Below are 26,470 nucleotides of genomic sequence, written 5' to 3' on the forward strand. Positions count from 1 at the left end.
ACGTTTTACTATTGACAATCTGATAAGGTATTCTTGTATTTACATTAACAACCACATATTACATAATTTAGCTGTACATTCATTTGAATTATTTAACAAGTGGATTCTTACCGACTTTTTTCATTATTGTTGTTGTTTTTTTTTTTAATTATATAGGTATTAAATTAAATAATTCGTTTTGCACACATTAAATTGTATTTTTGGTTTGTGTTATAAAATTGATTTATTTTCGTGGCTACATCTGCTCCCGATTTGCAACACTTTGTCCAATTTCTTGCAAATCTCTGGCTTCGTCGTCTTCTTCACAATTACTGTCGACCTTTTCATTTTTATCGTTTCCACTTTCAAGTTTGTTATTTTTTTCCGCCATTTCTAACGGATCACCAAACATGTTCAAGTCACTAACATTTAACCAGATTAGAATATCAAAGAATAATCCTATGCAGAAGAAGATGGCCGCGTTGTAGTTTAGTTTTTTCCGCAGCAGAGCGGCATTGTAGAGCCAACAGTTTCCATTGTCTGTGCAGGTTTTACCCCAAACCAGGCAGGTAGAGTCTGAAAATGAAACAAATATTTATCTTAGAATAGCGGGATTTACTAGTGTGTTACTTCTGGCAAGAAGTCGGAACAAACCATTAGTAGTAATATTGCGGTTTTTTTTAAATTTATCAATCTCTATAACAAAATTTGTATATGGTATCACGATGGCGATATAATAAAATATATATTATATTAAAAAAGGCTAGTAAAAGCTTTTAGGTAAACATCTATATTATATTTATTGTCTTTGTGTTAACTCAATTTTAAAACAAAGTAAATCGAATTTGATAATGTTGTTAAGTTCAGCTAGAATTTTATTCTTTTTTACTGTGACAACTATTTTGGCATTCAAGGTCATTATCAAACTGTGGTGACGTCACATTGAGATGACTTGTTGAAATGCTTTTGTTTACACCTCCTTTTTCTTTATTTTTTATTTGTGTGATTTTTCAAGTGTTATTAATATTTTCGGTAAACAAAATCATAAAAAATTAGTCGTCTCAATGTGGCATAACTACAGTTTAATAATGATCTAAAAAAATAAATTGCTTTAAATATATATATACATATTTCGACTTAATAATAATATTGTTATATTTGATTCACTGTAACTTGAAAAAAACTTGTATTCAAATGAATATTTTTTTAAACTTTTTACCTAGCAAGATAATACATTATTTTTTTATACAGCAGGTAGGTATTTGTATATTAAGAATTCATTTTACAAAAATAAATCTATCAACGTAATTAATAAATGCGTATTTTATTTTAAATTTAAATAATATATTTAGATACTTTGGTGAAAGGGGCGTATAAATGTTAGTATAAGTATACATGTTTATTTACAAATTATATCTATACTTGTATTTAGACTGTGTACCTATTTGTGCAACCATTTTAAGAAAATTGTTTTTTATATTATAATTCTCATTCATTCATTCTAAAACCTTTAATGATGTTTCCATTAAGAAGTCTCTTTAAAAAATCATAAAAGGATAATATTTTAGTATTTGTTTGAAAATTTGAATGTTTTTATTTTATATTCGTACTAAATGATTCTTCAACCCAAAAAATAAAACAGAAAATTAAATAGAAACTTACCCATAATGTAGCCAAAATAGATAGGAGAAGGAATGAAGCCAAACAGACTTATTGCTGTCATTCCTATACCTAGGGAAACTGTTTTATCTCGGTCTTCCACACACCTAAACAAATCAAATTAAATTTTAAATAGATATAAATAAAAAAAAAACGGAAACAAACAAACTGAGTAAGGATTGAACCTTCCTCTCCAGGGACTGGAGGCAACTTAGCTGACAACTACGTCGTATACGATTGGGTAGGACAGACATTTATTTCCCATATTATCTGCAATGATTAGTGTCCGCGTGTACTCGATAAGTGTACTCCTGATTGCCACCATTGATAAAATGCATTTTCATCGACGACGAGTCTATCTGCCAAGTTTCAGCTCGATCAGATGTCGGGAAGTGGGTTAATTTCTACTTCAAAGATTTGCATTCATGCGATCACGAAAAACAAAGATTTGCATTCATGCAATCACGAAAAACAAAGATTTGCATTCATGCAATCACGAAAAACAAAGATTTGCATTCATGCAATCACGAAAAACAAAGATTTGCATTCATGCAATCACGAAAAACAAAATTAAAATTCAAATATATGTATTTCAAAATAATACATAACGATTGACAAAACATAGTATGGTGGTTGATTTTTGAGGCAACGTTTCAGACAGCCTTCCAGGGACCATCACCAAGGTAGATGTGGTGATTGTCTAAAAGTAATGCCGTGTCGTCATTCTTCTGCATATGTGATTTTCTACGGCTAGTTTTGCGGATAATCACTAAGTACGGAACCCAAAAAGTTAAAGCGTTTGAATTAATTTTTTTTTTAAATTTGCCCATTAATCCTGAGGATGGACATCGCAAAGCTGTTTGAAACGTTGAATCGACGAGGGAAAGTACAACAACATGGGTTAAATTTGGATTTGAGGCCGAAATGCTTAGCAGAACGAAATGATTATATGTTAATATATTATTATAATATTTTTTTGATCAAAAGCGATTACAAATATCTAGGTTATTTTAACGAAGACAAACATTCCCAGGTTACGAATAACCTGACAATATTTGAAAATCTCCTATTACCACCACAGTAAGCGGAAAATGTTTCTTGTGTTGTGATGGAGGACTTAGCCAGCCGAGGAATTGAACACACTACGCCTGGGTGGGACCCAAACACGATGTCAACTCAGCCACCAACCGGTCTATATGTGCAACTTTATTTATTTGTGTTTTATTATAAAATAAAATACCATAAAACAATTAAATTTTTGCGAGTAAAACGTAATTATTAAATAAATAATCTTGCCTAACCACTATGAAAATAAAATGAAATATAAAATAAAACATTGTTTTTCAGGTAGAAATTTTTAATTCAAATACGAAAAATTTGAGTACTAACATAAATCAGTCGTTTGTATATTTAAAAAAAAATTTAAAACCATGAAATTTTTTTTTGATGAATTATACTTTATTTTATTTTGAATTATATTTATATAATAGGAAGGGCAAAATCATATTTTTAAATAATTATCATTAACTCACAAATAATTGCCCAAGTTGCTCCTAAAATAATGTGATTAATAAATGCATGGACCACTCTGAAATTCTCGGCAAAGTAACATTATACATACGAAACAAAATGCTACCCTTTTCTGTGACAATCTTTCATGCTGACACACGTATAAATCGGCTGCATAATTTTGTTAACTGATTTTGGGAATGTTTTATGTTTAAAGATTCCGTACCAATAAAATACGCTAAAAATCAATCACCGTGATTTAAATGAGTATAAGTATTATTAATTGTTCTTTACGTACCTGACGCTCAGGAGGAAGTTAGTGACTCTACCCATGGCACCAAAGAACTTAAGTGTGCACACTATGACCAAGAAAAATATGAAGTGTTGCAGGCAGTCTACGTCGCATGGACCAGAGAGGGCTGACCCACCGATGTATGAATCGTCACCGGGCACATAGTCTTCCATGATGAGCGATGAAGAGTTGTTTTGAATGCATGAACAATTTGTGTAAACCTGAAATATATTTTTCAAGATTCAGTTTGGTAATTGGCAGTTAGCAAAATAAGGCTATTTGGAAAGTCACAGATTCACGAAATCCATAAAACCGATGGTACATCTGCTGTTTTTTGGCTGTACTATATCAGAAAATATGCGATGAAACAGGATAATGTTTAAAAAAAATAAGAGTAAAAATTTATTTTATGACCGAATACGAAAAGGAAAATTAACATTTTTATGCTATTGTTTTACGTTAGAATATTGAAGTAAATCAGATGTCTAAGCCGGTCTCCTTGATAAGTGGTAAGGCTCTCGACTAGCAATTCGAAGGACGCGGGATCAAATCCCAGCGTGCGCAGGTAAATTTTATTTGATTAATTTACTCTCAGTATCGGCCTTGTGTAAGACCACCATTCCGAATAGAAACGTTGCTTAAAATGGCTTTAGCCCTGTTTGGTGACCAGACCTGAATATCCAGGTACTTCCCCAACTTCCACTTCCCCATTTCCTTTCCTTTCCCACTACCTTCAGCATCACAACATACCCCAATTGGGGATGCCATAGTCTCACTGGCTCTAGACGGTTGGGAGCAGTTGGGACTCTTGTGCGGTATTCACATGAAAAAAATCAGTTTTACTTCCGATCAAGTAAAACTAAAGGCAGTTACACTAATCAATTAGCATCATCATACACATTAGAAGAAGAAGTAAAATTATCTGACAATTTTAAAAGATAGGTACACGTTCATTCTGTTATTCCAATAGAGGTCTGCGTAAACAATGCCTATCAATAAATTAAGACATAGTTACACTTTCATTCTCTTATTCATATTTGAGGTCTGCGTAAACAATGCCTTTCAATAAATTAAGACATTAGGTACACTTTCATTCAGTTATTCACATGGAGGTCTGCGTACACAATGCCTATCAATATATTAAGACTTTAGGTACACTTTCATTCATTTAGTCACATGGAGGTCTGCGTACACAATGCCTATCAATAAATTAAGACATTAGGTACACTTTCATTCATTTATTCACATGGAGGTCTGCGTACACAATGCCTATCATTAAATTATTATTGTTGAACTCCATAATACGATTAGATTGTCATATTTTTAATGTTAGATTCAGTTTCCTTCGCTATATAATTTATTATTATTATAATAATTTTATAAATATTATATTATCTGAATACGTACAAATACTTTTTATTTAATTTTTTACAATTAGTCAGTCTGCAGAGTTAAAATTATGTTCATTTAAGATAACTTTAAAAACTGTTTTCATAATTTTTCAGTTTTTTTTTTGTTCGCATTCGTAATTGTATTCAATTTATCTATTTAATATTTTATTGTAATTAGATTATGTTTTGTATTGGTATTGCGCAAATGAGGTGTCACATTTATGAAATGGGAATAATTTTTCCTGTCGCAAGCGACTTTTGAAAAACTAAGATTTTCTCGTTAATTTTTATTTTTTTTTGTTTTTTCGGACTAGATCATTACATTTTAATAACTTAAATTCTATGTAAATAATTTTTTTTTGATGCTTGTTTTTTTTTTTAATTATTTGACTATGCACAATTTGTAAAGGAAGTATATTTGTTTTATACTCAGCTCTCTAGCTCTCAGCTTGAAATAACATTTGATTCTAAGTATGCTTGTTTGCTGCTGTAACGACTTATTAAGATAATGATATCTTGCTAATGATTTATTAAGATGATGTTAATTACTCACTGGCTTCCCATTATCTCCGCTGTACTGCTGTGTACATCCAGCGTGACAAGCCGAAATGAAGGTTTCCTTGCTTTCCACGGAACACACGGGGGAGAACTTGACGTAGTCACACTTGCAGTCTGCGTTACATGACATGTTGTTGTTAATCCTGGAAAACATCCACAAAATGGTGAAGGTATACTACAGAACAATATGAATGTTGTAATATCCGACAGCCGATAAATAAAAAAACGTAGGCACAGGCAAAATCGTTTGAATGTATTTGTGAACACCGATCGTATCAAAGGTTTCAAAAAAGTTATTAGCGGGTAAGCCAACATTCCTCAAAGGGTTCCATGATAACTCAACACAGTGACAATTCAACACACTTTTAAAAAGTGAAATAAAGTCATTAGAAACGATGAAAAAATAAATTAACCTAACCTAACCTAACCTAACCTACTTAACCCAGTTAATAAAGTTTTTGTTTCGTCACTTTCCATGACTTTATATAACTTTTTAAAGATCTAAATAATCATTGTGATGATTTATCCGGTCACCTCCTCAAAGATACTCGGTGCGTAGCGACGTTTATCAATTTCGTTTAAATTTATACTCTCAATTCAATTCGAAAATATGTTATTTTATATTTTTGTTTCATTCTTTATCTTCCTAACCTAACCTAACAATAATATTTTTATTCGTGATTGATCCAAAATAAGTATTTTTGATTTATTAATAATATCTTCAAATTATTGGTAATCCGGTTGAAAACGACCTTAACCAATGAATTAACAGATTTCACGGTAAACTTTCAGTAAATTAGGAATATTTTATCACGATATCGGAACACGTGTTCGTGGTGCACGAATGCAAATCAAAAAAATTACTCTTAGTTTCTCATGGCTGTGTCGGCGTGCTCACAATAGCACCGGGCAAACCCCTCTCAAACCTAACCTAATCCATCAGATGGATCAGTGTGGGGATCGTCCAAATGGTGGGCAATAAAAAACAAGAGGAACGGTGTTTGCTTACATTTGATTAAGAGGGGTGGGGCAATGCGATAATATGTTGATCCAGCTACGATTAATCGTGCAGTTTTAGTTTCGAATGTATTTTGCGCATGCTTTATCAGAAGTGGTGTAAAAAGTGGCAATTGAGATTATTAAAGTTGTAGATAACTTACTCTCCATTGGAAAACATGGGCATCTGTTCATCTACTGCTGTACACCCGAGGGAAGAGTATCCGAGAACTCCCAAGAGAGTGATCAGTCCAATAATGGTGTTCCACAAGGCCATGTATTTGGCCTTGGGCTTGAATCTCTGCAGTATAACTCCGGAAATGAGAACCCCAAGAGCTGAGAAGACAAGACCAACTGTGCCAGTGACCAGACTGGACACGGAGGCTGACTGACGGTACTGGGTCTCAATGTACTTGGGAAGAAAGATCCAATAAGGAGTATAGCCGAAACAGTATGCGATGGAAGCGAGCTGGTTGTAGTTGTATATGGAATTCGTCATAAGTCTTTTCACAGTTGCCATCATATCTATGGGAATAATGTAACAAATGCTTTTTTCAGAAAATAATTGAACAATTATAAGGATGAAAATAATCAGAATATAAACTATTATGAATCTTATTCTTCAAACAAAAATACTAAGGACGGGTTTTACAGAAAATTTGAACAAATATTCTTATTTCAATGTTCATTTTCGGGTTCTGTGAAAGTCCCATCCAAGTTTTGTTATTATATCATTCTAGGCCAGCTGCTTGACATAACTGAAATTATAACAGAACATGAAAAAAACCTCCACAGAACTAAGAAATGACACACAACTTGAAATTCTAAGAATTGTTCAAATTTTCCAAAATAACCCGTCCTAACATACACGAACGAAAATAATGCGATTCAAAACATCACCTTTTCAAAACATTTTTTTTTCATTCGATTCTTGAAATGAACCGAATTCATAAGTGAATATCATTTTTAAATATCTCTGGTCAGTGCGGAAAAATTCAATTTCTCAGCAGAACAGTAGCAGTTTAAAATGATCGCAGTAGATTTTAAAAAAAGGTTTAAAGTCTTAGTTTTAATGGGTTATGTCTCAATGTTGTGAAGTCCATTTTTTTCCATAATATTAAATTGCCACTGCAAATCGAACGATAATGAGTTTCACCGATTTGTTTGCTTTAGTGAAGTTTGTGTGGAATTATCATTAAAATATAACACACATGATGTGAAGAAATGGCATACATATCAAAAAAATTTTTTTTTTCAGATATCATAAATTTGGCATTTTACGTTCAGACAAAAGGATGGGTTGTTAGTGGAATGACATTGAACGTTTTTCTGTATGGCTAATCACAACATGACCAAAAAGTTAAAAACTACGCTATCCAAAAGTTTTGATTGAAACACATAAGATTTTGAAGACTCACCTTTCACTGAAGGTTTTATAAACACTTCCGCCTTTGAGTCCTTGCTCTTCTGTCTCAAGAGTTGTTTCCTAGCAGCCGCCCTCGGCAACTCCTTGGGCAGCATGAGCAGCAAGGTGGAGAAGAAGGTTAAAAGGGCGCCCATGAGCAGCCACCCGACCCACCAAGCGCCCAGCCATCGAGGATCCGAGTTGTCGATGGTCGGGGTCAGGCCCGGGGCTATGTACATCCTGAGGAATATGGACACGAGGGCGTACCCCACTGTTGGACCCATTGTTCTGATGAAGAATGTGAAACCTGGAATCATTCAAAACATTGAATGAAAGATTGAATAAATTTGACCGGTCAGTGGTTGGGTGGGCATAGCGCTTGGGTCTCACCCGAGCGTCGCGTGTTCGATTCCTCGGCTGGCTAAGTCCTCCATCACAACACAAGCAACATTTTCGGCTTTCTGTGGTGGTAGTAGGAGATTTTCAAACATTGTTGGGTTATTCGTAACCCGGGAATGTTTGTCTTTCTTTAAAAAAAAAAAAAAAAAAAAAAAAAAAAAAAAAAAAAAAAAAAAAAAAAAAAAAAAAAAAAAAAAGATGATGGATGGAAATCAAACAGATTTACCAGAGTAGGTATGATTTTTTTAATTAATTTATACACTTAGCCTAATGGGCTGTTGGTTTCTGGAATTCATTGAATTCAGTGATGTTTTATGTATTTATTAATCATAACATCCTGATGCGCCTATTTTATATTTTTAAAGTTCAAATGATTTAGTGGATATACAGAAAAAAGGTTTTAAAGCTTAGATAACAAAACAACCAAAAACTTATTTAATACGTGGCAGGTATAAACGTGCATTGTATATTTTCTTCTTTTTTTCTATGATTATATATAATCATCGAGAAAGAGGATTCCATGGTAACTCAACAAAATGAGTGACACAAAGCCATTAAAAACGAAGGAAAAACTAACCGACGTAAAATTCGAGTATTTAACCTAGTTTTTGTTTTATCACTTTTCATGGGATTTTTTGAAATTTTTTTTTAATTTGGTAAAATATTTTTTACATTTTAAGTTTTCCAGTAATGTTGGCCTCACTGGGTGGCTTGCCCGTGCTGCGGCCTCTATCACTTTTTAATTGTGTGCAGATTTGTCATTTTGATGATGTATCCGGTCACCATAAAGAGAATGAAAATAATATAAAAAATAATAATATCAAGTAGGTTCATAATATATAAGAAAGTGCATGATAGATAAATGAAAAGAGAGGAACAAGTTAAATAAACATAAATAAAAATACAGTGTGTGGCAAGCCTACGCACGACGGAAGTGAAACTTTTAGTATTCTTCTCTCTCTCTTTTCATTTCATTCTTTCTTTTTTTCTGTCTATTGACATATTTATAAGTAGCATGTGATAAAAAAAATTAAAAGTTATAAATATATGGGATTCGAACCCGGGTCCTGCATAACGAGTGTTGAACGCTCTGCCTCTAGACCGCGAGGAGAGGTATCTCGCGCGACGAGAACCGCGTATACAAAGTGTACTCCTCATAAAAATCATCTTAAAAAAGCCATATTACTACCCAACTATAAATGTTTTTCAAGATTTCCCGGTTCCCCCACTTACAAAAATTTATGACAAAATTGCACTTCTACAAATACATAAAGATTTCTTTAGTAAAAATAATTTACCACAATTGAATATTAGCAAAAGAATAATATCTGTTGGAGGACTAACCGTGCCACTAGCACGAACCACAACAGCACAGCATCACTATATATTCAAGGGTGTAAAATTATTTAATAAATTACCCCTTGATATACGATCGGAAGAAAACTACGAAAAATATTTAAAAAAAAATTAAATTAAAATACTCTTGTACCACCTCATAACTTCACTTATTGTTTAGAAATATGTTTTTGCCTTTTCAATTCTTTGAATCATCTATTAACTAACCAATATTTTTATTACTTTTATTGTTATTTTTTGTTAAATTACAAATATTTTTAGTTTAATTTAAACAAATGTAAAAATATTTTGTTGTCCTCTCCTAAACACAAGCAGCTGCTTTATTAGGAGAGTGATTGAAATATTGGTGTTTATATTGTCATTAAATTGTAACCTTGTTTATATGTTTCAATAAATAAAAAAATTTAAAAAAAAAATTTAAAAAAAATTGACTTGTCCCACGCAAATTTTCGTTTTCAAACACGGCAAATGAATAATATCACATAACGTCTCGTTAACGCTTTATATAGGGTCGAATCGAAGATATATCGGCAGTGTGAAGTCATATCTGTCGTTTTTCAAAATATTTCCGTATATTTGTCCGTTTTGGAAAAGATCTATCGTGTTTTAACAGTCTCATACCCGTATGGAGTCTGAATTTGAAAAACATTTCTAAATTTTGAAAAACTCACTTACGGCTGTGTTTTTTACTAAAAGAACTTGTCACGCACGTCTGCGAGGGTAATTAGTCGCGTTATCGGCCTTGATTAGTAATTTTAATGATCAAAATAAAAATAATTAGTCAAAATACCGAGCGACTCTACCGGCTCGATATGTAAGCTATATTTCGACCAAAATATCATATAGTCAAAATATCTAAAAGTCGCAGCACGAGAGCATTTTATCACTTTTCCTCGTATTGAAAAAATCACAAAAAGAAAAAAAAAAAGTTAAAGCTGGGATCGAACCTCGGTTCTTCACGACGACAGTCGGGCGCTCTGCCTCTAGACCGCGAAGCTGAGTTTGGAGAGTGACCTAAACTAGGTATATAATCTTAGCTAGGCTCCTATAGCGAAATGATCACGGTTTTTCGTGACGGTCATGAGTCGGTTTTTCACCGGTCCTCGAAAATGCATGACGCGCGTAAAGAAGTTTCACTTCAATAATATATATGTATATATTTGAATGCGTTGCTTTCAATAATAATAGCATTATGTTAGGTAAAAATATCAGTCATGTCGCAATACAGGTAGACTTATATTAAATATATCATACTGAAACAACTTTTAAAATTCACATTTTTAATTAAACACTTTATTGACTTATTCTCAAAGAAAGCACATACAAAAAGCTGTAAATGGTTATCTGTATTTGTTTATGGTGACCCTTGCAATATAACTGTAATACGAGTACCAATTAAAAAAAGATTATTATCTTATGTTAATGATTGTGTGTTAAGAAATAATACTAACTTATGATAACTGGAGACTTTGACTTCTTGATGTTGTCATCCATGTAGGAGTACCCCAAACTGTAATATAACGTCCCCCCGATTCCGGAGATAAGCTGGGCCGCAAACCAAATAGCCAACGGCGCGATGGATACTTCGCCCAAATCACACTCAGGATTTCCTACAAAAATTAATAAAATTACTTTCTATGTTGCTCAGTTCCTGGAAGCCGTTTTGAAGAACAAGGTCTCATCTCCAAACCCTGACAACCACCCTGAACACAATCACATTGTTGGGAGATTACTGCTATCCTACACATCCCATAAATAATATGCAAACAGATGAGAAAGTACAAGTAAAATTAAAGGGACTGGACTATGTAATATAAAAAAATAATTGAAACATAGGACATGACATATCAGGAGGGGTATTGTTATCAAGTTTAATTTGTAGAATTTCTTTTAAGTTTTAATTTTTTTCAAATATTCGATAATATTATTCTGTTATTTGTAAAAAAAGAGTATATCTATAAACAAGTTATTCTAAGAAATTTGTATTATTATGATATATTAAAGAAACTAAATAAAAAAAATTACAAAACATCCTTTTGTTTAATTTTTTTAATGTTATCTACAGAGCTGATATCACATTTCACGGGACATTGTTTGTTTGAGGTTTCAAATAAAAACACTTATTCATTGTGTTAGTAATCCTTGCATACCTTTTTGCTTTGTCGGGAATGTCGGGACAGTTATAAAGATGACTTTATTTTTTGAATAATTAAAATAAGAAATAAATAAGTCAACATTTCATCTTATGAACATTGTTATCTCACCCGTGGAGTTGCAGAGATGTTTGTTTTTCAGTACTTCCGTGAAATTTTTAGACGAATCAAATTGATAGTCATCTCCGTATTCATACGTTAATTGAAGTGCGTCTTCTCCAGGTCCAAAAAGAAAATGTGGAAGAGCATTTAAGAAGCAGAAAATGGCTACGGTGAATATACCAAATGCTAACCACCTCGGCCGATGTCCTCTGCCCGCATAGTAACTTAAAATTACAGCCCCAAATAATTGGGTCAGATCATTTCCTATAGATATTATACCTGGAATTAAAGAAAAAAAGCAATAAGGAATTTGAGTCCATGTTTTATAAATAAAATCAATGTCCACATTGAAACTTAAATACCAGTATTGTTTTTTTAGGTTCGTTTTCATAGTTAAATTAAATCTCCATGTTAGAATTTTTTTAAGCCCACCAAAACCACCATAACCCGAGCGGAAGAGGTAGATGGGTGCGTGACGTCATCTGTGCTCTGAACGTCTACCGTGGGTAGTACTGGGTAGGCATTTTGTATGGAGATTTTCTATATTCTTCACAAGGAATTCCAGTAGTATTTTTATCAATGTTAACCGCCTAAATAATTTAAGAGTATTTAAAAAAAAATATATCAGAAAGTTAATTATTTTTTTATGTTAGAATTTAAGATTCGTGCCGAAACATCGCAGGATATTTGAGGTGATAACTTACAAAAGCGGCGCTATAAAAATTGTCCAATATTATTATTATATTGGGGTTCACACGGTATTATTCTTATACCTACGTAGCTCACAGGCTAAAACGTTGCTGCAGTTTGAGGTGTACTCGCCAACGGGATTAAACCATCGCTCTTGTAAATTTGAAATGAGTTTCTACTGATTCATTTTTACGAAAATCTTTGGTAGTACGTAAATTTAGTTGCAGTCGCGCTGTCATTTGAGTTGAGTTGTGAGAGAACAGTTTCAATAATAATAATAATATTTGACTAATTTATATAGCGCAGTTTTCGTGAGAAATCACCTCAAGGGCGCTATTACCGCTTTAAAACATAACCTTCTAAAATGTCATAGTAAAAAGAATTAAAAAAAATAATAATGCTAAATGGTCCCCCTTTTACAATATTCATTCCGATAAAATTTAAAAGATTCAACGATTCCTGAAGTATATAAACTATAAATTGCATATTCCTGTAGAAAACATTGATTATAACTACTTACTAGATATATTGTCCCTATTAAAACTTTCTGAAAGAAGAATAAACACAGATTTAATAGTATTTCATTACAAAATTGACTGTCCTGAGTTACTCCAATTAATCAGCATCCAAATACCCAAAAGATCTTGCCGAAATTTACTACCCTTTTATTTTTACAATACCAGGACACTGTCTTATCAAAATTCCCCGATTCCAAGACTTCACAGTCTCGGAAATAAATATTCTGATCTGGGAGATATATTTCATCTTAAAAATAATCAATATAAATATTAATTATTATTTTTTTTGATAAATTAATGTTTTTAAGACAAGATTTTATTTATGCATAGCACAAAGGATAACAATTATTTTTATAAGCAATAATTGTTCGCCTGAAACACTCATCCACATTGAAAAAATCTCCTGATAAAAAATACATGACGCCAACGGGACTCGAACCCGTGTCCATTCGATTTCCGGTCGAAAGCTCTGACCACTGAGCTATGGAGGCTTATCTCTTACCCGCGAAATTATTCAATATATGCTAGTGTTTCATTCAACAATTACTGCTTGTTACATTTTTTTCACCTGAGAACAACCAACTTTATTTTATATATGAGAAAGGCATTGTAAGTGCTAACTCTCTCACTAGATGGCGTTGAGACAAATTGTCTACATTTTTAGGTGAAATACTTGAACTTGTCAAATATTAATTATTATTTTTTTTGATAAATTAATGTTTTTAAGACAAGATTTTATTTATGCATAGCACAAAGGATAACAATTATTTTTATAAGCAATAATTGTTCGCCTGAAACACTCATCCACATTGAAAAAATCTCCTGATAAAAAATACATGACGCCAACGGGACTCGAACCCGTGTCAATATTTGACAAGTTCAAGTATTTCACCTAAAAATGTAGACAATTTGTCTCAACGCCATCTAGTGAGAGAGTTAGCACTTACAATGCCTTTCTCATATATAAAATAAAGTTGGTTGTTCTCAGGTGAAAAAAATGTAACAAGCAGTAATTGTTGAATGAAACACTAGCATATATTGAATAATTTCGCGGGTAAGAGATAAGCCTCCATAGCTCAGTGGTCAGAGCTTTCGACCGGAAATCGAATGGACACGGGTTCGAGTCCCGTTGGCGTCATGTATTTTTTATCAGGAGATTTTTTCAATGTGGATGAGTGTTTCAGGCGAACAATTATTGCTTATAAAAATAATATAAATATTGTTTATTTTAATTCTTTTATATATCGAGACACAAATAGACATCTATAATTTCCGCAATATATATAATTTTATTTTTTTATTTTGAATATCTATTTATGTGAGACTTCTTATCATTTTTACTAATGTATCTTATTTTATTATATGCTTTTGTTGTAACATTTAATATTTTTTCTTTTTTCGTTGTATTATGTTTCCTTTATTGTTTTAATTTTGTAGAATTTATAATAACTGTGATACTCAACTATTAAACTTTGTAGTGTGTAAAAGCCCATTAGGGTGGTTAATAAATAAATAAATAAATAAATATTATTCGTACTGATGTCTAAAACATACAAGATACATTACGATGCAATTTATCGATGTTCCTTGAAGTTTTTACACCAAAAATGGTATATGCGATCTATTCTCTGACAAATTATTATATAAAATTAAATTATATTAACATGTATTCAATAATTATGTATAATAATGGACAAGATCATAGTCACAAACATCGATAAAACTAAAAACGCAACCACAAAAATCATCTATGAACCTCATATCATAAAAATACAAAACTTTATGGCAACCTTTCCCGTTTATTCGCAAAAAACGCCATGTAACAGAAAGAGATGCACAGAGATGTTTGGATTTAATTATTATTAATTTCAGATTTCCTTCGACCAATCATGAGAGCGTTTGTAGAGTATTATATAACTTTTAAACGACTTTCCAAGAACGATTTATTAATTCTGAGAGTAAAAATATAGAATTATGTAAGTATATTCAAAATTGGTGTTTTTTTGGTCCACATGAACATATTTTTCAAAAGTAAAAAATATTTTGACAAAATAGTACCGTCGACAAATGAAATTGAACAATTAAACTATTTTTATTTTATTTATTTACACATCTCAGTAACTGCTTGATTATGTTGTGTTGATTTAACTATAACATTTTTTTGATATATACGTAAATGCAATAAATATCTATTTTATAAAAAATATTTATACCATATAAATGTTGATTTAAAATAATAATAATCACCGTTCTTTAATATTTTTGACTGCAGGTGCTTATTTGTCTCTTTTTGTTTGTCTATTCTTATCTTTGTTAATTTTCACTATTTGTTCATCCTAGCGAAGAAACATTTAGTTAGATATAATTAAATTTATCGATTACGTTGATTAAATAATGGTGTGTCAAAAGTTATTTAAATCATTGAAAAGATCGACATTTTTAAAGAGATTCAACGACTGACCCTTACAAAACAAACGTAATGTTTATATAGGGTGGCTCTTTTTATAATAAAGTTGACAGCTCTAATGACACAATATTAGTAAAACATGTAACAGTAACATAAAATAATATAGATACTAGAGCAATACTACATATACGACAAATCGCTAAAAATACATTGCCAACGCTGCTCTATTTTGTAGGATTCAACAGAGTGCGGGTATGCATTACTCTTAAATAAATCTATAAATGGAGTGAGTAAATATATCAATAGTACCCCCAACCTTGTTGACCAGATCCAATTGGTTAGTAAGTGTGTTTGATAGTTGTTGAGTATGTACTGCAAAAGAATGTTACATTTTGTATTTTTTTGTTCCTGGTCGGCATGGAATTTAATAGTGGCAACGATGACAGGGCTGTCAATTAAATTATTAATGGCTGTCTGACCAGGTCTGACATAATTCTACTGTCAGACAGCGTTATTAGATTTAATTGATTCATCAAATTGCCATAATTTATTTATTAATTTAAACGTCCTGATGGGGTTTTAAATTATACATATTTTAAATGATTTACTGCATAATACAGTGAAAACAGAAGTTTTTTATTTTAAAAATATAATTAAAACTAATTAATGTATTCATTTGAAATTTTGAGCTTAAAATTTATGTACCCAAGAAATATGTTCTGAACTCGTTCTATATTGTTAGAGTGAACTTTATGCAAAGGGGACCAAATGGGTGAATTATCTTCCACTTGGCTGCTAACTAATGAAATATTGAGGGTTCTTATGCAATCGAAATTGAAATAAATTAAAGTTCTGCAGAGGAAGCCAAGCATATTTAAAGTCTTATTAATTATTTAGATTTTATGGAACGCTTCACGACAGAACGACACATTAATATTGAAAAAAGTAATTATACAAAAATGAGAAAAAATTCTGAAACAGTTCGTAAACTTCGTCGACAGATGACACATATTATGAGCTTTTTAGAGCTGCGAACATTAAATTTAAAAAAAATGGCGCTCCTTTTGAGATATCCTATACAATATTTATAAAAGAACAACCAATCAACAATCTAGAACAACCTACTTGTTGAACGAGAAGCACTTGAAAATGTATTGAAGTACCAACCTGTTAACTTAAATAAACAACATTTCAAAATCGTTCCACCTTAAACGTCAACATCATATTCTAGCACTTTAATGAAAATCCGCCCCATCCGAAAAGCAGGAAGACAAATTAAAGTATTATTTCCGGGACCAAAAAGAACCAGGTAAAAAGGCGGTCCAAATCCTTGGAGTTGAAATTTTCAAATCCATGAATGATTGACATAAAATAGGCAAGTAATAACAAATCAATATAATAGTTGGAATCAGCAGACAATCTATCATTTCAGCATGGATGAATATATATTATTGCAACAAATTTAAATTTAAAATTAAAATTAAAATTTGTACTCACCCATTGTTTTACTAGGAATTTTAAATCTTTTCTCCATCGTTGTGATGGTACCACTGAAATAAGCATATGTTGCGGAAAAAAACATTCCGGAGATCCCATACAATAACACGAACATTTTCTTATTGGCAAATTTTTGAAGAAGGGGTCCTTTGAATAGCCAGATTCCACATGATGTGTCCTCGGTGATGGGCATTTCTTTATAAAAACAATCTAATTCCTCCTTCAACATTTTTTCGTCGTCGTCAATGTTTGTTGATATTTTCCGGGAAACTCCTTTCATCACAATTGAATTATTTTCTGTCATTTTCACTAATAGTTCACTTTAAAATTTATCACTTATTCACTGTTATCAACATCTAAATAGTCTTATCATAAATACTTCCAGAAACAATCAACTGATGTTTCCTAAGGGGTTTTGTCAGCCTCCTTCAAAGCTTACGATTGAGGTCCAACTGAGGAACGAATTGTCTAAACGATATACCTAATACCTGCCATCTTCATGCCCAGTCACTACCGATAACAGAAGAGATAACCAGTACAAATAAGAATAGTTTTTATAATAACATGCATACCATTTAAATACGAACCATTATCATTGGGGTGAAAGTACGTATGTATTCAATGCCTATTGTTATAATACATTCCGATTGTATTTCCATTATTTAGCATTCAATATGTTAAAGTAAAGGGTTTAATCTCAACGACATTGCCAACAGAAATGTGATTATCAATCAATTTCACAATGAGTGATTTCATAGATTTTGAGACAAACTAATTACATTGAATCAAAACTGAGATTGTTAACCTGTTTCATGAATAAATCATCATAAGTGAACAATTGGAAAGACTTTTAATACTGTGCAGATCTTAGAAAAATCTCCGTAACAAAGCGAAATAAATATAACGAAGGTTAAGGTAGACATTTAAACTCATGTCAATGAAATTAAAAAGCTTTGTTTAGTCAAGAAAATGAGATAAATATGTCCCTGATAAGAGCTCTCCAACATAGGCGCTACTGAATTAAATTCACTTAGGACGAGTTGTTTCTGAGAATTTGAAGAATTCATAAAATTTCAACGTTCATTTTCGGGTTCTATAAAAGTCCTATTGAAGTTATGTTATTGTATTATTATAAGCTAGTTGCTTAAAATAACTAAAATAAAAACAGAACTTAAAAAAATCATTCACAGAACTTGAAAATGAACGTTGAAATTTGACGAATTGTTCAAATTCCCCGAAACAACCCGTCCTTGCACAATCAGACGTTTCACTTTGTTGTAAGGTGTTATCTGGAAATTATGGATAAGCAAACAAAATTTTGGCTGTAATTTAAGGCATTTCTCGAAATATCTCAAAGGAAAAGTTTAACGTTTTACATACATACATTGTGATCATTGAGTTAATATTTAAAACAAAAAACTTAATTTATCGAAGAAAAAATAATTTTCACTGTTGAACCTGATTTAAACACGCTTTAACTTTAAACTATAGTTTGAAAGAACAGTAGATTTCATGCTCACATTAAAAAATTCACTTTTCTTGTATCACAGAAAAAGACGTCAGAAGACAACATGAATATACGGATAAGGCAACTTTAAAACCTGCCCACGCGCCAAACACTGGTCGGAGGATTGGCCGAACTTCCATTGACTTCTAGTGTTTCATTTAAGCCAATGTTAATTGGAAAATATGCCATTTCCTTCGACGGTTTAGTAACGTCAAACATCTCCAGCCAAGATTTGGAGGACAACTGATGGTCAGATATTTAAAATTCCAGGTTGACTTCAAATTCCAGGCTTTGGTCGGATGAAGAATGAAACAAGTAATGTTTCCCTCTTGTATCGGTGTATGGCTATTGGCTATACGTTGTGCCTGTCACATACGTGTTACTTTAATACATAGGGTTGGCAGTACATATATATGTCATTAATTCAGTGTGCGTCTGAATATCGGTGCTAATATATAGAAACAATTAGTTGAAATAAAATTGAAATATGAATATACCATCAAAACATTTATTTTAAAACAATATTTATAATGTGATTAACCAAATGATAATAATATCAGTTTATGTATTTCGTTTTATAAATATTTCGAGTCCGACCTAATTGCTTATAAAATAGTTTTAAATAAAAAAGATAATTTTAGAATAAATTTCATTACATTTTATGCCTTGCATTATTTTAAAATTTCCACAATTCTGACAGTACCATACGTTTTACCACACACACATGAAAGAAAAAATATTGATATCATTAAAAAACTTAATACTGCTAATTTATTGAAAAGGTGGTCAAGTTTTTGTTTTTCTGTTAAAAACTGTGGGCCTTTAAGGCGAAGCTTAATGCTAAATCACTATTTTGATTAATCTTTATAACGAATTGGTGTACATTATGAATACCAAAAAATATGCTTAAGATAAATTGAAGGTTTTACTATCGCTTCGCTTGAGTAGAATACAAATAAAAAAAATTAATTACTCAATAAAAAATATAAATGTAAACTACTAAAAAAAAATATTTTTTCAATAGAAATGTATGAACGCATAAAGGAAACAACTTTAAAAAATACAGTATTAAAGCTAAGATTATCTGTGACAGTTTCACTTGATCAACTTTTTTGCTTTCTTATAAAATTATTTACAAGCGATTTTAATGCCTATTACCTACAATATGAGGTATACCAAGAATATACATATTTTTGGCTTGTAGCTTCCTCTTAATGAACGAATTGACAGAGTTTCCAACAAAGTATCAGTTGAAAGCGAATGTTTTATGAGGACGGCGGAACGCGTGTTCATACAAATATAGATATTGATTACTTATATTGTCGCATTCCGTCAAGATATTTATTAGGAAAAGAACACGTGTTCTCGATATATTCTGAATGACTAATTTTATCAGGAAATTGGCATGCTATCACTTTTTTATCAGGATCATTATTATTCAGTTGTAATTGTTTTGTGACCCTGTGTTACATGCTCTTACAGCAGTCCCTTTTCCTGGAAATACTTCAGGCGGTCAACTCGATACTACTATCGCATTGTAATAATATTTTCACAATCAATTATTATCTGGAATTATTCCCTACTTAAACTGAACAATTTGAGCTGAAAATAAACCATTCTTTGCCACAAAAGTTTAAGCAAGGTAATTTATTGCTCCTAAAAAAAGCACTTAAATACTCGCAAATGCCCCATGCATTGTTCTGCAAAATTAGTACGCATAAAACACGTGTGAGCTATGTGGTGTAATAATTCCTGAAATACAAAATACTCGTACACCACTGAAACAAGTTCTCGAAAATATGTTCACTCATATGTTAAATATGTTAAAACTTTGTACGTCAACTCAAAGTTACTTAGTGAGAGATTCAGCTGACATTATGAATCGAATTGAATCGAAAATAACGGCATTAAATAGTAATGCTCAAATGTCTGAAATACATATTATGTATTGTACGCAAGACACTTCAAAATATTTTTTTTTCTGTAAATGTGTAAATGCAATCATTGATTGTTTTTTCAGAGAAGCCTTTGAATCTATAAGTGTACGTGCTTTATTATGGTATATTCAGAACGGTAACCAGCTCAAAACATCAGACGTCAGGGATTTGTATCGTGTCATAGAGTCAATGATATCTACAGTTCTCCCTATCCTGGTATGGCTTAATTGTACAGAGGTGGAATCAAAAAAGGTTTTTTTTATTAAACATATCTGCTTTGTTTAGATAATATTCATGAAAATGTCGCGTCTCATTGTTTACCTTGATTAATAATAACTATCGTAATTTTATTCAATTTTATCAATTTAAAAAAATATCGTTTCCACACAAAAATGGCATCCATCGAGGTCTGCCATCTTTGGGAGTAGTTTTCGACAACCTTCTTGGCGTGGGTAAGGCTCTCAACTACGAATTCGGAGGACGCGGGCACAGTTGCCATATCAATAAGTTTTCTCCGTGCACACGTTTCCATTCGAAGAACTTTAATCGTGTTAAGCAGAAGTTGTTCCATTGAGTTATGAATGAAGGACAAATCGGTTTTAATTCCATTAAAGAAATGTGTTTACTTTTTAAAAAGGCATGTATCTACTCTTGCTTAGAATTTTTACATTATAATTCCAGATTCAATTGCTGTGTCGTTTTTTACGCTTTGAGGTATTTGAATTTGACCGCATTTACCGTCCGCAGTCCGCCCACTGCCCCCTGGAAACTGGCTCGGGACCATTGGCTGATGGCTGATGACTGATGACGGTAGCGAGCAGTGAATTAGATGATTGCCGGAGAGGTACGGAGATGTCACTCAATGTGTTCACGTTACTCGCAACACAATGCGCTTATCCCACCTACACTCTACTGATTATTGAGTTAGTAAATCCTACATACTATGCATAATACTCACTCAAATACTGAGCTAATTGGTTCACGAATAATGTCAAATACTACACCTGTGCATAATACTCACTCTCATACTGAACTAATTGGTTCTTGAATAATATCGAATACTACAACTATGCACAATACTCACTCTCATACTGAGCTAATTGGTTCTCGAATAATATCAAATACTACAACTATGCACAGTACTCACTCTCATACTGAGCAAATTGGTTCTCGAATAATTAGTAAATCCGACATACTAATCATAATATCCTCTCTCATACTGAGCTAATTGGTTCTTGGTTGGCTCTGAGCTATTACCTCTAGAACAATTACAGCATATCCACCTGACGCCTGTGCTCTAAACGATATAAAGATATGATTTTTTGTTAAATTAGGGGAATCTATCAAACGGATCACCCGTTTCTGCACAAAGACAAGGTTTTTTTCAAATTTTGAGGCTCTGACCCCAGAGGTGGCAGCCAAATTCTACAGTGAGGCGCACTTGTGATTTGTGCAAGGTTAGCAGTTGTGTATTATTCGAGTATCTGCGGGCCCTACACAGAACGCCCAGCTTCCGAATAGCTAACTTGACTCTGGTTCTCTGTTTTCTATACCCATTAAAAAAGAACTAGACTATATAATACTAAACAATAGTGACTTTTTGGCTATTAGATTCCTACGTACGCACTTTAACACTTCAGTCAAAGTTTAAAAATACCATCAAAGTATTGGCTGTTCTACCATATTCCACCATACGTAAAATACTGACTTTTGGTCGAGTGGATTCCTACGTACATGACCATGACACTTATTGACATTAAACTATTACATTAATATACTATCATACTGTTCCTACATACTTAAATATCAGAAGTCAGTACCTCCATAAGTTCCATCGTTAATGCATTGGTCTTCAGCTAATAAACACAGAATAATACCGCAACGAGTACCGACTTTTCCTCGTGTTCCCTTTCTGCTCAATGTGTGTTTTTTAATGTCATGTTTTTTAAGGTCAATTATTCAAAAAAAAATCAGCATCACCCACAGAAAGAAGAACAAAGAAATGCGAATTTGGCATGTTTCGTGATCCAAAATTCTGGAAAATTTGACCATTAATTACTAAAACAAACCTGTGTTTAATCGTCTTAATGAAATTCAAATTGGATATAAGAGAGACAGGGAGCTTCTTAAATGAGTTGTACACAAAAGGAATCCTAATACCTGGTTTATCAGGACTTATGGACTTATCAGTGGCTACATTGGTTTCCATTTACGTTTACGTATAATATATTTCTGGTGTGTATTATCTACTCACTAGCATCTCCTCACGTGCGTATATTTTATTATATTTAATAGTAGTTTTGAGTGATATTCGTGGACAACTGCACTACAAAGGTCATCAACATGTAGGTATGCATAACCCAAAATTCATCCGAAACGAACGCTTTTTACTAAAAATACATATTTATTATTGATATTTACGGTCAAAGAACCCTGCACTATCTTGTTTGTAGAATTCAACATGACAATCTAGTGAAAACATTACCAAATATTCATAATTTCAAATCCATATTATGATTTATAGTAGCTGTAGGGTATATTTTGTACACAGAGAAAATGAGGAATACTAATTTATTAACAGTCTCTTCAAATTGTGGAAATCCGGTCAAAAACGGGATTAAAGGCCCTTAAATAATGAATTAATAGGTTTCCCGATAAACTTTTAGAAAAACACGAATATACGAGTATTATCACGATATCTGAACACGTGTTCTTAAAAAACCTTATATTTATACAATCTGGTTTGCTGAACCATTTATTGGATAACACCCCTGCCATAGGTCACCCAAAGTGGTTCGCTACGTTTGGTTATTGTGGTTATTGTGTCAGATTGGGAGAGGCTGGTTTGGGAAGACCCTTTGACCTCCTCAACTGGTTTCTCGATCGATCGCATTGCGCCACAGTAGAAGGGATAAATTCATACATCCGTCACTCCTGGACACCCCTCTTACCTTCTACCTTCCCGGAACATCCTCTCTTTCCTTACCTTAAAAAAGACACCCCACACAGCATCCCTAATTAAGATATATTATTTTCCTCAGGGCCTCCTAAAAATTATGTAAAATAATTTAAAAAAAAATCGTTATTATCTATTACCAAGGCAATGCAGATGCATGAACACTTGTTCTATATATTAGCAATGTACTAAAAGTTTATCAGGAAATGGCCTGCAATCCCGTTTTAACCGGATTAATAAATTAACAACACTCATTTTTCTACGCGTATTATTATCATACGTTTTATAATTTAGGTACCTTCCACCTTCTAGCTATGCCATGCGCCTTTACCAAAGCCATACTTTTTAAGTTCAATACATATATATCCAAAATATGTAACAAACAATATGATGTCTTATCTCAATTTCAAGGATATTCCAGAGATCCATCCATTACGAAAATAGTATTTTTAATCCGAGACTAAATTAATTTAAGACAAAAAACAATACAAATCTCAGAAGTCGAAAAATATTTTGTTTTGATTTGTAACTACAGGAACATGCAAAGATATTTTCTGTTTTCCAATTAATATAAATCTAACGAATATTCTTATGTTCTAATGATCTAATGATGCTGCATCAGTTAAGCAAGATTAAAAGAAAATCTAATACTAGTATTTTGTTATACAAACACGATACACGTACGGCCATTTCGATGATTCATTCCAAATCAATGTCTGCCTAAGTAATTATTAATTAGTGATATGGGAACTAGACAAATAAACGTGTTTGATGGTCGAATCCATTACGAAATGGGATGACATGTCTAATTTGTGTGACCAAACACTCTTATACGACCGAGTGTATTAAAATATGCGTAGGGCGAATAAAATGCCTATCGAAGAAATTTCCTTTAGGGTATTGTGTAATTTTTATTTTATTTGCCTATCTATAAATTTTTATTTTGTCCAATTTATTTTTCTTATATTATTTGAGTGATTTATTTTTGTTATTTCAAAATATGGAATGTATTGAATTGCACTACCCCTGCATACATTCTGGAATAAACTATTATTATTATTATTTACAGAGGAAATGTTTTATCGAAAATGTGCAGTTAATTTTTACCTGAAATCTAAGGAATATACCTTTTTATGGTTTCATGACGAAATTATACAGGCTTCAACTTCACATGGAATTACGCACGTAATTTTGTTGTTGTTTTAATGGGTTTACATTTCAGAGTGTGAAAAAGCATACTACATGACAAAATCAATTAACAAAACATTGCTTTACTTACACTATCTTACGTACATGTAAATAACATATTTGTACAAAACAGAAAATTTGAAAAGAATCTCCAAAGTAACTGGTATCACCCAGACAAACAAAAACATTATTTTATTTTATTTTTTTACTATAATTTTACCTCCAATAACCATACTAGACTTATTATGGTAGTCGTACATGCATTATGTAAGAACTAACAAAATAATATTTTGTAGAACAAATAATAAATCAAAATCAATTATATCAGATAAGGAACAAATAAAAACAGTGTGGAAAAACTACTTCTATAAACTTCTCAACCCTAATAGCGACCTGAGAAGTCACCCTACCAACATCCCCACTGAATCAAGTAATGAAGAATCAGCGAATCCACCAACAATGCAAGAAATAAATGCTGCACTAAAGAAACTTAAAAACAACAAATCACCTGGGAAAGACAACCTCCCGGCAGAGTTGTTCAAATATGGAAATGAGCATCTGAGAAATCTGCTACTCAATTTAATAACTAAAATATGGACACTGGAAAAAATACCAGAGGAATGGCAAATAAGCATAATATGCCCAATTCACAAGAAAGGTGACAAATTAAAATGCGAAAATCATAGAGGAATATCACTTCTATGCACAGCATATAAAATCTACACCATGATACTGAAACAAAGAATTGATAAATATGCAGAAAACCTACTGGGAGAGTATCAGGCAGGCTTCCGCACCGGTAGATCCACAACAGACCAACTGTTCACCGTCAGACAGATCTTGGCAAAGTGCTGGGAATTTGACATAGACATACACCAACTATTCATTGATTTCAAGCAAGCATATGATAGCATAGATCGGGAGTGTCTATATGACATACTACTACAATTCCAGATTCCACCTAAATTGGTTAGGCTCATAAAAGCCACAATGTCAGACTCAAGATGTCAGGTCAAAATAGACGGAGAATTGTCGGAAGAATTTACAGTATCACAGGGACTTAAACAGGGGGACAGTCTGGCTCCCACTCTCTTCAACATTGTGCTCGAACATGTAATACGAAAAACACTAATAGACACTGGCTCCAATATTTGTTTCAAGAGCAGTCAAGTTGTCGGATATGCGGATGACATCAACATTGTCGGAAGATCAATTTCAGCCATTAAGGAGGTCTTCGACCCTTTAGAAATAGCGGCGCGGGAAGTAGGACTGCGAGTTAATGTTGACAAAACAAAAATGATGGTACAGAGCAGGAACCCTTCGCACAGAAGAAGAAGTAGTGCACTATTTAAAGACAACTACTCATACGAAGTGGTCGATCAATTCACCTACCTGGGCTCCAGCCTGACAGAGAACAATGAGGATCCAGCAGAAATCAGAAGAAGAATCACAGCAGCCAACAAAACATACTTCTCTTTGGTGCCAGTGTTTAAGTCACGTAGTGTCCACAGAAAAACCAAAATAACCATATATAAGACCATTGTAAGAACTGTATTGGCATATGGATGTGAGGCGCTGACACTGACAGTAAAGATGGCTGAAATGCTGGATACTTTTGAAAGAAAGGTGCTGAGAAGAATATGTGGACCGGTGAAAGAGGACGAACAGTGGCGTATCCGGCACAATAGAGAATTGTACGATATATATAAGGCCCCTAGCATCTCTGCACACATGAGACTCCTCAGGCTGAGATGGGCTGGTCATGTACAGAGAATGCCGGATACACGCGTCCCAAAAAGAATTCTGACTGGTCACCCAGGTAAAAAGAGAAAAGTGGGAAGACCCAGACTGAGGTGGGAAGATGAGGTAAGAGGGGATGCAGCACAGCTTCTCCAGGTGACAAACTGGAAGTCAGCCGCTGAGGACAGGAGGAGTTGGAGGCGACTGTTGCAGGAGGCCAAAGCTCGATAT

At 32.7% G+C, this 26,470-nt stretch overlaps 1 protein-coding gene across 1 annotated transcript in view; it reads right to left on the reverse strand.

Moving 5' to 3' along the window:
• Positions 1 to 216: 216 nt before the first annotated feature.
• Positions 217 to 26,470, reverse strand: part of LOC149425231 (uncharacterized) — a 37,934-nt gene continuing 11,680 nt past the window's right edge. Inside the window, exons 10-18 of the mRNA XM_089650750.1 lie at positions 16,912 to 17,231; positions 11,809 to 12,078; positions 10,996 to 11,154; positions 7,803 to 8,096; positions 6,549 to 6,909; positions 5,384 to 5,531; positions 3,446 to 3,660; positions 1,642 to 1,745; positions 217 to 555 (exon numbers count right to left, since the gene is read on the reverse strand). Of these exons, the coding sequence (XP_089506876.1) occupies positions 236 to 555; positions 1,642 to 1,745; positions 3,446 to 3,660; positions 5,384 to 5,531; positions 6,549 to 6,909; positions 7,803 to 8,096; positions 10,996 to 11,154; positions 11,809 to 12,078; positions 16,912 to 17,231 (2,191 nt within the window). The 3' untranslated portion in view covers positions 217 to 235. The remainder of the gene's footprint in view (positions 556 to 1,641; positions 1,746 to 3,445; positions 3,661 to 5,383; positions 5,532 to 6,548; positions 6,910 to 7,802; positions 8,097 to 10,995; positions 11,155 to 11,808; positions 12,079 to 16,911; positions 17,232 to 26,470) is intronic.

This window comes from Hesperophylax consimilis, chromosome 3 (genome assembly GCF_061612785.1).
Source record: "Hesperophylax consimilis isolate HC1 chromosome 3, BYU_Hcon_1.0, whole genome shotgun sequence".
NCBI classification, from domain to species: Eukaryota; Metazoa; Arthropoda; class Insecta; order Trichoptera; family Limnephilidae; genus Hesperophylax; species Hesperophylax consimilis.